Source organism: Cuculus canorus, chromosome 5, assembly GCF_017976375.1.
Source record: "Cuculus canorus isolate bCucCan1 chromosome 5, bCucCan1.pri, whole genome shotgun sequence".
Taxonomy (NCBI): domain Eukaryota; kingdom Metazoa; phylum Chordata; class Aves; order Cuculiformes; family Cuculidae; genus Cuculus; species Cuculus canorus.
In genome coordinates, this window is record NC_071405.1 from 11,622,646 (window position 1) to 11,636,518 (window position 13,873).

Here is a 13,873-nt window from a genome sequence, read left to right on the forward strand (position 1 = left end):
GAAAAGGAACATAAACCCACGATTCTTACTTTATCAATCCATCAACGCTGCTAACAAGACCAACAGATTGTCATATTGAAAGTAAAGTGAAATAAAAGAGAATCTTTTCACTGAAGTCTTTCATTGATGCCTATTAATCCCCTTCCTGCAAGAAGCTAGTTTGTCTATGGACACAATTCTGGAAGAGAAGAAAGCCATTTGGCCTATTTTCTGTGTACTTCTATGATGCTGCCTAATATAAAAATTTGCTGCATTCACTTATTTCAGCACTCTTTCATGTTCTCAGGAGACCAGTTGGAAAAGGTTCACTAAGAAGATGATATCCATTTATCAGCCTATTCTATAAACACCATCAAAGTGCAAGAGGACCGACTAAACTATCACTCTCACTTTTTTGGTGATCAAAGTTCAAGCAGCAATATTCCCTTCTTTTTTTTAAGCCTCAGATTCAGGATATAAAGCAAAATTTTAGTCTTGTAGACAAATACCCATAAAAGGAGGATCCTCAAGCACAAACAACCTGCATTTTGAAGGTTTATAGAAGGCTGGTTTTGAAATGCACCTTTAACTGTTCCTAATTTGTCTTCATTATTCTACCCAATAATGTGAGTTTTGGTCTAAGGCAATTCTTACTATTGACTTCTGGGATTTATTTGTAAATACTATTTCCTTTGTTGCCTGCAGCTGAACTTTCTATCCAATTACACTTCCGTAAATACAGAATAACTTATTTTGTGATCTAACCTGGCATTGACTCAATTAACCCAGGCAAATTAATGAATCAAGTTAGCAAAGGGCTACCACTTAAATATTTTTTCTGCCTCTTCAAAGAATATAGCTGTTGTCAGAAGAGCAGAAACATTCATACCGAAGTTTAAAACAGTTTTGAGCCAATGACACTCAAATTATCTCTTCCTCAGTCGCTGAGCCTTCCTTGTTTCTTTCCAGGTTAAAACTAGGCAATGCGAATGAAAAATATTGCATTACTTATTAAGAGAAAGAATTATTGCCATGTCATGGTTTAGCTCTAGCCTGGTAACATGCTGCCATACATAAATATGAAATAATATTAGCACATGTATGTGTAAGCAGTTAGGAACAAACAGAACAGCATATTTTTAACAAAAATTAAGCAATCTTCTTGTACCCGTGCTTGCCTACCCAATAAAATCAATTACATTAATAGAGTGCAGAGGATTCATCCAAAACCTTACTGACATACGTGACTTTCTTATACAATTGCCGTGTCAAATTTGTGTCATGTCTGTGCTGTGAATTTGGAATATTCTGATTTTTCAAGGAAGTCTCAGTTTCACCAAAGTTTCCAGCAGCTACCTCTTCAGAAGACCTTGAAGAGCCTTTTATCTCTTGTGTATTTTGTGCATCAAGAAAAATCAATGCTAAAACATGTAAGAGGCAAGCAAAAATAGCTTTCTTAAAGGAGATCTTTTTCATTCAGCATGAAGATACCATTTCTAGTTTGACACTACACTGACTGTGAGCAAAAAGATTTTTTTACAGTAGTGGTGCAAGATGCAGCAAAATCTGTATGTACTTCAGATGGGTGATGCGCAGCCAGGGAATTGCAAAATTAATTAATTAACTATGGAACTTGCAAATTAATTACTTACCTGTGTATATATACACTCATTTTACAGATGCAAGGATGGGATTATTCTAAGAATAACTCCTTTCCTACTTTCTTTGACTTAATTAATGTCTGGCAATAATGCAGGTACAAATAACCCTGAAGTATGGCTATTTTTCTGTGTTCTTTTTGAGTTTGCTTTTCCAAGACTGCAACAATTTTTATACATGAATACCTAAAGCAAAACCAACAATGTAAGAACTGCATTCCTGACAATACTGAGTAATGCAACTATACAGGAATAATAATAACAGAATGATAATAAATATTTCAAAGGAATTTCAAACACATGCTTCCAAGTGATTGTGTTATGAAGGGTTGTTATGGGAAAAGGTTACACCCCATGTACAAAAAAATACTTCTCTGTCTTTCGTCCTTATTTACTTTTAGTCTAGAAGGTGAGAAAGGATCAGGAAATTTATGAGAGCACATATTTTTTAGCCACATTTAGTCTCCTCTTTCACAAAACTTGGCAGTTCAAGGCAAGTATGGCCTTTCCATACTTAAAATGTAATTGAAGAATCATAAATTTATTATTACTTCAGTTCAGACATAAACTTACCTAAAAATGGATCACTGTATTCTGTATTAGACAGCTTAAGCAAGTTGTTTTCCAAAGTTTCCATCACTTTAGCTGGAATAAATGCAATATTCATATCAGCATTCACATGTGTTTTGTAACAAAAAGACATACTTTTCAAAGCTGTCAGTGACTCAAATGAAAAATTTGAGGCTAAATCTTGAACATCACTTTCCATTGGTGGAAAAAAAAGACGAGATCAGTTTAGTGAAGACTTTCACTCTATTCCTGAGAGAAGGTTAACTCAGTGAAATAACTTACTAGAGTAACGAGTAGTGCCTATGAAGATTAAGGACGGACTTCTCAAAATTCAGAAGCGGAAGCCAGCTAAGGTAATTTATCCTATAAAGGTGCACATACAGTTGGCAATACTGTGTGGCAGTAGTTGGCAATAGGTAACACGCACAGTGACCGGGATCTTCAACTAGACTAGTCTCTCCATTAAAGCATATTTAACTGTTAAAACACAAATCCTGAAATAAAAATAGTTTTTTTCCAACATGAGCTCAAATTCAAAGTGATTTTCTCCCTTTTCTCTCATTTTATTCATGCCACTTTTCCCTGATTCCACTATTCATGAATGAACGCATCTGCTCCTACGTGTTCATACTTAAAAGACACGTCTTACCAAAAACGTAATATTTATTTCTTCTTCCTCTCCTAGGGCATGCTAAAGAATATTTCATACTCTTCTCCAGCATGCATGAGCACTTTTGTGCCCGTTTTTCAGTGAGAAGTAAATAATCTTGTAATTCAGGAAAATAAAATAAAAATTAGTCTAAGCCTCACATAACACATTATAGAGATTCACTCAAGAACTCTGTACAATGGTTCTTCTAGCTGTTTTGTGCAAAAATGTCTCTCCAACAAACCGTAGTTACGTAAACAAATAAAAACTTATCAGCAGCTGCTATAACTTAATGAGATACAATTTTTTTGCATCTTTAAGACATGCAGGACTTCAAATGATGTTGCCATAGATCCCTTCCTTTCCCAGTGTTGGAACAAAGTCCTAAAAGAGAAAAATCTCCTACCTCGTTCTGACACTACATCCACTGTAGTTGTAGATGTCGATGCACTGAGAGGCTGAGGCGGAGGCTGTGGCTGCACACAATTTGGCTGCAGAAATGATGAATGCTTGCTCAGAATTTGAGGATGTGTTTGGCTCTGGGCTAGGCATGGCATAGATCTTCTAGAGGGTTTCAGAGGATGTTCTTTCACTGTCTCACTCTTGCTTGTATTCATACCTGAAAAAGCAAAAAGAAAAAGAATGTAAGCTCTGCTATATTAGGTAATGACAAAGAAAGACAGCTAGTTACAAAAATTCAGGGTCATTCATCCGCTTACTAAGCAACTGTCCAACTGAACAAAAATGTTTATAATATTTAAATTTCAAAGGAAAATACAGAGTTGGGAACAAAATCTAGGAATTCTTCACCTACTCTTCCATCAACATCCCACACTTGAAATTTACAACATTCAAAACCTGATGATCTGATGGTACATACGTCATACAACCATTCAGAAGCAAACAACAGCACTCAGTGTCATCCACATTATGACTGCCAAACAAAATTTTAATTCAGTAGAAGAAATGAATGAAAACCCTCAAACAAACAAAGCCAAATAAAAAATCAAATACACGCAAAAGATGTTCACAAGCTTCCTGAAGAATTAATGAACACCTTCTCCTTTGAAAGGAAGCTGTTTGCAAGCTCTGACGAGTCTGTTACTGTTTCTAGTTTTTCTTCTGTGACACACGGCAGTCTTGGGTTTTCATATGTATTGCCTGGAGTTAGGTTGAAGTGCCTACATACACACAGATGTATCACTCAGTTGTGTGGTATCAGTGAAAATATTTGAAAAATAAGACTTAATTTAAGTGAAAAATGTGATTTGGGGATCCCTTTTAAAAATGATGCAAAACTTATAACCTGTTCTGAGTTTCTCTTATCTTCACATTACAACTCCATCTTTCCAAAATATATCCCACAATTGTTTAATAAATAGCATGGTCTCTATCTCCCCATTGGTTCCAGAAAAAAATTATCATAATAACTGCTTATATTGCCTGTCCACAAAAAGGAGGTTGGCTGCATTTCCTAAACTTAGGCTTACAGAAGCAGGTATTAAGAAGACTATCTGTCATTTGAACTTAAGGAACTTATTTTTAACTCTCTGACCCCTGAAACAAACTTTCCCTTTCTGGTAATCATGATTCTTATTAAGAATGAATTGCAATAGTGCAATAATAATTTCTAAAATTTCTACTTTTTCTAAAAATTCACACAGCAACAGTAAATAATTGAAGCATATTTGTCCAGGGAAGTATAGATGATGGTGTAATGACAAGAAATAATATAAAAATATCCAACTCTTACCGTTGTTTCTGAATTACAAGGAAACTAAGCAGATTCACTACGTTATACACGGAAGAGAAACTCATTATTACACACCTTCTGACCCAACCTTGATGCACACCACCCTTGTAACAACTGAGTAATTCAACACTGAGCAAATTCCAAGTCCATTAAAGAGCTTATCTACTGTATTCAGCTCCATAATGGAGAGGGTTTGTTTCTCCCACTTTTGCTTATAGTTACGCTGTACCCCAGGAACCAACAGGTCAGGCAGAAAGAACATGCTGGAGCACAGAGGAATCCCATGAGCCTGGTAACAAACAGAGTGTGCCTGAAGGCTAGGGAGCAAAAAAGCCATATCAAATCAGGGGACACGCAGTTTGTGTTGATGAAGAATCACAGTGTAAAGCATGGACCAAGCAGCCAGGCTGCGGGCAAAGCAGAAGGCACTCATGAAAGATAAGGGGTACCTGGGCAAGTCAGTCTTTGCCACTAGGAAATTGCTTGTTGCAACTTAAAAGTAAAAAAAAAATCAAATATTTGTGCATATTTAGGCCCTCTACAACTACCTGAAGGGAAGCTGTAGCTAGATAGGTGTTTACCCCTTCTCCCAAGTAGCCAGCGATAAAGGAAACTGAGTCAAGTTGCACCAGGGAGGTTTAGACTGGACAGTAGGAAAAACTTCTTTACTGAAAGAGTGGTGAAGCATTAGAACAGGCTGCCCAGGGAAGTAGTGGCACTTTGGGACATGATTTAGCAGGTATAGTGGTGTCAGGATGATGATTGTGCCAGATGAGTCTTTTCCAGTCTTAATGATTCAATGATGTTATATTTGCGAAGGTGTCATACTACCCTCACAAATTCAGTAGTTAGCTGCATGATTGATAGGAATTCCTAATTTTCTCACAGTTTTAAACTGCTTACAAAATTAGACACACATTTTCAAAGACAAATGCTCTGTACGTCAGAGTGGGCTGATCCCAGCCACCAGCTCAGCCCCACACTGCTGCTCACTGACTCCCCGTAGTGAGATGGGAAGAGAGAATGGAAAGAGCAGAAGTGAGAAAAACTCATTGGCTGAGGTAAAGACAGTTTCATAGGTGAAAGAAAGAAGGAAAAAACAAAACAATGATGCAGTGGCAATCACTCACTACCTCCCACCAGCAGACTGATGCAATGACTGGCTCCTCATCCCTCAAATTCTATTGGTGAGCGTGATGCTCGGTGGCATGGGACATCCTCCTTAGCTGTCCCTACTGTGCCCCTTCCCAGTCAGCTTCTTGCCCACCCCCAGCCTGTTCACCTGCAGAGCAAAGCACGGAAAAAAAAGGCCATGATTTTGCACAGGCGTTGCTCAGCAATAACTCACCCACTACAGTGTTATCAACATTAGCTTAGTCACAGGTCAAAACCCAGCACCACATAGGCTGCTGTGAAGAAAACTAACTCCATCCCAGCCAGAGCCAGTAGATACATTCAGAGGTCAATGGCAGAAAATGTCGCTACTCCCTTGTTCAAATGCCTCAAGTTATTCCACCGGGAACAATATAATATGGCCTCTGAGAGACGGCTGCCTTTCCTGTCAAAGTGAATCATACGGAAACGCACCAGAGAAGAAAAAGTACAATGCCAAAATATTTGGGAAATTTATAAATATCCTTATGAACAAGGATATTCACATATACGAAGATTTCAAGTACACATTAAAGCACACATTTCAAGTACACTCTACCAAAAATATAAGGCAGAGGAAAAAAACCACAAAATACCTATGGTTTCAATGCCAAGGATAATTACACATGGGGTTTGCTATGAAGAGTGCTAAAACCTCCTGTCTGTACAGGATCAGCAGATCTTCTGTGACTGCTGTACACAGTGCCAAAGATCCCCAGAAGATTAGTGTAGAGAGTCTGTTTTACCCTACTATTTCTCTGCTTGACAGCACAATTTACTCTGCAGCATGTTCTTATACATCTTAGTCTTTTAGTGATATATATTACCTCTCCCTGACTGTGCTAAAAAGAAATAAGTAATCTAAACATTTCTGCTGCTTGGAGTGCCATGAACTTCCAAGGAATTTTCCGCATCAAAATCCACGCCACTCTACGAAGGATGTCACATTCAGCAAGTCTCTCTCATGTAAATCTCAAGATACAAGTCCAAAAAGAAGTTGTTTTGATTACCAGGATAAATCTCAAATTTAAATATAACAGCTGAGGTTTAAAAGGGTCTTTCATTAAAAACCTCCCGGAGCTCACTGAACACATTTTGCCTCAATGCAACTGTTGCCATTATCAAGACACACAGACTTTCATTAGTCCATCAAGGGCAGTGCTTCCAGATCCGCAACAAAGCAAAACTGTTCCTGGTCAGACAAATTCAATAATATATTCATTTAATATGATGTTAAGGTAAACAGAAGTAAGCTTCTGCTGCCACACAAGGGTGACACTGATCTTTAAACAGGTACGAGAAAGGACTCTGCTTAATGATTCTGAAACAGATGCATCTGCGCCAGCCCAGAAGGCAGCAGCACTAGGCTGTTTTCATGACAGAGAATGCTACATAACATATCTGCAATGCTACTTGCAATTTTTCTGGGAAGTACTCTTCGGAGTTCTTCCTAAGTGGAAGTATTTATTAGACCAAAGCCTACAGTAGTTAGAACATTGTGTAATATAGAATAATATATAAAATATGTATTTAATAACCATTGTGTACAACTTTAACGATCAATCTCTTAAGCATTGATGCTGTCAGTAATTATAGACCCTAGCGCATAAGTATTACTGTTGCTAAAAAAGAATGTTTCTTGCATCTGTATTGGAATCACTGTGTGTATCAAGATGAATCACTTTATTAGCAAAGAAATTTACGGTAATGCAAGTAACAACTGTCATTCAATTTTAAAAACAATTTCAGGGATACATAAAAAAAAGAAAGTAATTCTTTTATGAGGCACTGCCTCAGTTTAAGAAAATTACTCCCTTTTGCGCTGTCTCTCACTGTATTTTCTTCTGTGTCATTTCAAATGGATTACTTAATACCATGCTGCTCCTGCCTGGAGAAAGTGAGTCACAGCAAAGTAACCTCAGAGCAAATTTCCTGTTACACTAGTACTATGATCTACCTTCATGATTCAAACTTAACAAGTTAATTCAATCTCTGCTGGTGCATCAGAGTCCAGTTGTGTGATACAGTAGTTTTGTTGGCATTTGCTGTTATATGCCAATGCTCAGCCAGCTCTGGCACACAAACAGCTTGTGGTTGGCATCATCAACTGGATCACTGAATTGATTTACTGAAATTATTTTTATTCCTTCCTCTCTTCGCCATAGGGAGTTTTCTAGAACCTGTGTATTTCCAACCAGAACTTTGCTATGCAGCCTTTGCTTGTTCAGGGACATTTGGATCTGCAATAAAAAGACATGTATACACTTGGGGGGGGGGGGGGGGGGGAAAAAGTGGATTTTTTTCTATTTGAACTACATTTATTGGTTATTTCCCTACAAAAATATTCCTCTGGCATTCAGCAGGAGCATGGAAGTGAGTATAGCATTAGTATAGAAATTTCTCACCTTGGAGTAAAGCATGGTTAAACTTTATGGTTTAACTCTGCCTTTTATTCTAGCACTTCAGCTCTGGAAAGTGTTCTTTCTGACAGGAAGCTGGGGATTCCTGTTATGTAGGCAAATCCCTATGTGGCTTAGAGCCAGAACAGCCAGCTGTACTACATCCTCTTATAGCTTCCAGGAAGAACAGACAGGAAAGATGGAGCTAGAGTATGATGAGTTTCTCTGATCATTAAATCAGTGCGCACAATTTAAAGCATCTTCATTGTTCTGTCAATCTAGAAAGATTCTCAGTGAAGGCAGCTCTCAGCTACCTCCAGGTTCTGACCATTAGAAACAAAGGAAGAATTCTCCTATGCCTCATTCCGTGAAGTACAGATACAGTCAATCATTTCATTACTATTAAGAAAAAAACAATTGCATTTCATTTGCTCCTAATTTGAGATGAGGGAAGTTTGACAGCTGGTCTATATGCATTGTTAATCCAATGCTGGAAGCGCTGTCAGCAAGGTTGGACGAGTGTTAATTTGGAAAATAACAGGCCAGTAACTATTGCCCATTTAATCCAGCATAAATCTTAACATAAAGCAGAAGCAGCTACTATATAAGTCAAATCCATAGCATCAGCTTTATAGAGATAAGTGTATAATAATGTCAACAAAATGCAAGACTTACCAATTACTCATGTCACAAGTTTGCTTGATAAAAATATGTTTCTAATTGCAAAAAAACCCCAACTTACATAAAGAGTTTGGCTTCATATACCATACAAAACTAATTAAAATGAAATGTCATTCATAAACCACATTAAATAGACTGAGGAATTCCAAATGTTGCTATCAATGGCATCACCAGAATTAGAACCTCTAATCACATAAAACATGAAGAAAAACTAGCGATACTTTTTAAGTTTATTGTGAAAACATATTTCTACAGTGCCAAGTACAGAACAGCTCAATTTTGAAGATTATTTAGTTTTCAGCACTCAATGGATGTAACAAGTACTTATAGCTAAAGAATAAGCTTACTGCGATTAGCAGCTGCAATCTACAAAATAAAACTTAATGTAGGAAAATTACTCTATTAAATTCTGAGAAAACATAACCAAAAATACTTAATAATGAGGAAATAATATCTTTTTCAGTAACAGCACTTTGTTGTCTATTTGTAATCTCTCAACAAATACAAAGGGTATTAGTTTCGCATATTAGGCCCATATTCGAGTAAGTCAGGAATGTACCCACACTTTTCATTTTTATGTAAAAGGTAGAATCAAACTGGAAACCACTGACTTCATTTCACGTTCTTACAAAAAAAAAAACCAAACCAGCATCAAGTATTCTTATTGCATTAACAGACACACTTAAAAAGCCTCATCAAAATGGGATAAAATTAACCAATCCTTTTATTGAGAAGAAAAAAAAACCCAAGACACCCACTAAACGGGAGAAAACAACCACTAAGAATGAACCCTATTTCTATTCAACACTAGCAGTATACTACAAAAGCTTACAAAACCCAATTTTCTAAAGTGCTTTTTCAGGTCACCTTAACTGCTTTTTCCATTATGAAATGAACAGGTGACCCCAGAAATATAGAATTAATTTAAAGTTGGAAAAGACCTTTAAGATTACCAAGTCCAACCATAGATCATCAAGTCCAACATTATTCCCATTAAATGTTTCAAATGTAGACACTTGGGGGAGTATAACTCCAAAGCTAGCTAATAAATGCAACCTGATTGATAGCAACTCACTGTGACAGTATTTTTCAATTTCACCCCAGTATACAAATAAAATAATGATTTATGAAGGTGTTTATGAAATCATACGCGGTTTAATGATATCATCAATCTTGCCTTTGAAGACTGCTTCAAATAAACACCATAATTTTTCTTCAACATTTTGCAGTTTTAAGTATCGTGAAAATAGGAGTATAAAGAATTAAGTAACTGTAAATGCCTATACTTGTGCTAACTTTTTTTTTCTGTCAAGTTAGATATGAGAAACAACCCTCAATCCAGAAGCTAAGGAAAGGGAAAAGAATTGGTAGGATTAACTGAAAGTTTCCATGAAAACACACATAACAGGACTTACAAGACAGACGGTTAGTTCAATTAGTGATTATTTAAAAAATACTGAATCCTCATCTAACAGTTTTCAGAGATGGTGATTTTTTCCCCATAGATCTTGTAAATTGTATCAACATTTTGTGTGTCAGTTTCCAATTTTTTATTTTATAGTACTTCATCCACCACACTAAGAAATAGAAATCTATCACTTATTTAGATAACGATAGATTTTGATACCATAACATTTTTCTGGTGAGGTATTTTGAAAGAACTACTTCAATACAGAGCTATAAGGAAGGCTTAATGGAACCCTATCGGTACTTCAGCTTTTTTGCCTTGTCTTGACAATAAAGCAGCACTGAACTCAGCAATAGCACTGTAACAACAATAAACACCAAGACTTAAAAGTCCCATTAACCCTTTTGGCTCTATACCTCCCATGGAGAGTGATTATCTTTCAGAACTAAGGTCATGTAGTGACAGGGCAAGAAGTAATGTCTTTAAATTGAAAGAGAGGAGATTTAAATAAGATATAAGGAAGAGATTCTTCACTATGAGGGTGGTGAGGCACTGGAACAGGTTACCCAGAGAAGTCGTGGATGCCCCAATCCCTGGAAGTGTTTGAGGCCAGCTTGGATGAGGCTTTGAGCAATCTGGTGAGGTGTCACTGCCCATTGCAGTGGAGGTTGGAACTGGATGATCTTTAAGGTCCCTTCCAACCCAAACCATTCTATGATTCTAAAGGCCAACACAAACCAGTCCATGAGTCAATGAAATAGCTGCCTGTTGCAAAAAATAAAAATCTCTTTCTGACATCGTTTCCCATGAAAAGTCTCCAACTTCTCTACTGAAATGCTTACTGTTGACTAGCACTCAATTTAGTAAGAGATTCAGTCCTCGTGACCTCTGTGAACTAGTGCAGAAACATATACTTCCAGGTCACAACTAAAAATACCGGCAGGGTTAAAAATGATCCCTAGAGGACTCCACTGGAAAAGAAAACTCATGAATAACTGGTTTACTATTTTTTTTAAGTTTTATATTCATGTGTGGGTTGGCATTTGATATCCCCATTGATACGAAACTAGCAAGGTCATCTTCACATAGGCATTCACCCTTTGTGCCAGGGGAAGCAACCCAATAGCACCACAAAACCAAAGGATTTAAAGAACGTAGAAGACATTCCTCCCGTTTAAGCTGTTTGCAAACAGGAGTCTCTGTTTCTGCAACTTTGATTGCAAGCTCTTTTCAAACAGTCGTGGCCTTATAGTTTTCATATCTACACCAAAAGGAGAGTAAACAACAAACAAACAAAAAAATCCCCAAGCACAGACCTACTATGGAGAATGAGAAATTGCTTTTCTTCCATTATGTATCTCTCACATTCAGGCTAGTGAAGCAAAAACTTAATTCCTTGTGGAAACAGCAGGAAATTCAACTGACAGAACTAAAGGACTGCACACAAGCTGCACAAACCTCTCCTTCTAAATATAGCAGGACGTTGGCCTTGCTCCTATCAGGGTAATTGCTGTAACGACCAGCTGTAAAACCAAAGTGAGGTCTATTCCTTTAAACAGCTATACCTCGATAAAAAAAAATGTAATTAACTCATAGGATGAGAGAAATAAAAGAAAAAAAAAAGAAATATAACCACATTTTCATTTGTGATTTGAAAGTATATATAATCTACAAAGGGTACAGACATTGTCCCAAATTGCAAGATTTACAGAAGCCAATAAGATGCCAATACTTAAGGGTCACTGTACTGAAACATGATTAGAAATGTTTTTTGGGGTTTTGGGGATAAAGAAAGACGTGTGTCTCATGAAATCTAAGTAGTCCTTTTACAACTTATGCTCACAGAATTAGGAAAAAATGAAGGCTTCTATTAAAGACAACCATGTCTTGGCCCTAACAGCGCTTACCAAGTCCTTTGGGCCTCTGTACAGTATGTATTGCTATCTAGATACATAAAAACTCTTAGTATTCCCACTTAAATACAAATGCATTTGGAGACAATATGGTTCAGCCAACTTCTGAGAAGAGCAGTTTTTCACATCCTCACCTTTTACTACTTCACTCTATTTTCTTGATTATACTATAAAAGCCCCAAATCTATTCTTTCTTTATATTTGGTTGAGAACTGCTTTAAGACTTTGTTTTCTCATCTTCTCCACAAGGGAACTACTTCTAATGAAAGAGATTTTAGTTTACAGATTTTGAAGTACGTCAAAACCAGAAGCAGAAAACGATTTTTATTCTCCACAAAAATTAAATTCAAGTTAAATACAAAATGCCAAGTTTAGTACCACCATCAGGAAAGGAGGACTCATACCAAACTTAACACGTTACAGCATACGGTTCATTTTGTATAAAACTTAGAAACTGTCTCGTGATTGCTGTTACAAACAAGATTATACAATATCCTGACATTACTCATGTTAGTGAGACATACTTCAATAAGCATGTTTAAGTGTCTGATTTGCAGAGAACAGCCAGTACATTTGATCTTTCCTGACAAAAGCAGGAGAAATAAACTTTTAAAGTAAGGAACGGTTCAGACAAGCAGAGTGGATTTCTTTTTGCCAGAGGTCTACTTGCCATTAAAAGCACATTTAAGAAAAGTAAATACCTTTAAATAGCAATTTCATTCTAGGCCTTTATGCAATACCTTTTATAAAGTTTATCTCTATGAATAACTGGTCTAATCTAATTTAAACTTTAACAGAATGAAAATGGTGCCTGACTAATCAATAATACTTGCATGCAAATAAAGCAAAATATTTTTGTGCTTAATTGAACATGGGAATTAAAAGGCTTCAGAAGGCTGCTGACTAGTCTGGAAGACCTCCAAAGTTGTTATAAATATATCTGCCAGAAAACATCAGAAATCCAACAAAATATTTTATTTCATTCCCAAAACCCAGTAACATTGGAAGGCCTCTAGAAGGCTTATGTCCTCATCAAAGTAGCCTATTCCTTGGGCCTTATTCTTAGAATTCTTCAAAAAAACGCTTTCTCACAGCAGCCTCGGGAGACCAGCACTGGTACAATTGAGTTGATTTAGCAACAACATAATGAGGTTCTGGAAAAGGAAGAAAGTGCATTATTGCCTTTTAATAGCGCAAGACCGGGCTCAAAAGCACCAAGCATAAAATGAATAGGTATCCAGGGTTCTGAGACAGGTAATAATATTTATTTGCTAGCCAAACAAAAAAGCAAACTGAAGTCAGCAGCCCAAGCAGGCATTAAACTCAAGATGCTGATGCTTTCCCTCACTTGCATATCGAAGTGGCTCCATTCCCTTTCACCTTAGAAGATGAAAGATCTGAGAGCAACCAGCTGCTTTATGAGGAAGGGGAATTGTGAAATGTCTTCATTCACATTCTGTATTCTGTCACAGTTTGTCAGATTAGAAGACAATCAGTCAAAAGCAGGTCCTATGACCTAATTCAGATTATAACTGCTGCAACTATAGAGGTGTTTGGGTAAAACAAAATATATTACCAAGCCATGTTATTTTGTGTACTTAACTAAAAAGTCCATAGGAATATGATTGCAAAGTCCTGGTTTTGCTCAGCTTTCTCCATATATCTTTGCAGAACAATACATAAAAACTGCATGAGATCTGCCTTTGGCAAA

At 36.8% G+C, this 13,873-nt stretch overlaps 1 protein-coding gene across 3 annotated transcripts in view; it reads right to left on the reverse strand.

The window, feature by feature from the left end:
- The window catches only part of ANO3 (anoctamin 3), a 191,336-nt gene that overhangs the window by 76,936 nt on the left and 100,527 nt on the right, over positions 1-13,873 (reverse strand). For all 3 annotated transcript variants that reach the window (XM_054067765.1, XM_054067763.1, XM_054067764.1), the window contains exons 2-3: positions 3,263-3,475; positions 2,211-2,282 (exon numbers count right to left, since the gene is read on the reverse strand). In XM_054067765.1, coding sequence (XP_053923740.1) covers positions 2,211-2,282; positions 3,263-3,475 — 285 coding nt within the window. The remainder of the gene's footprint in view (positions 1-2,210; positions 2,283-3,262; positions 3,476-13,873) is intronic.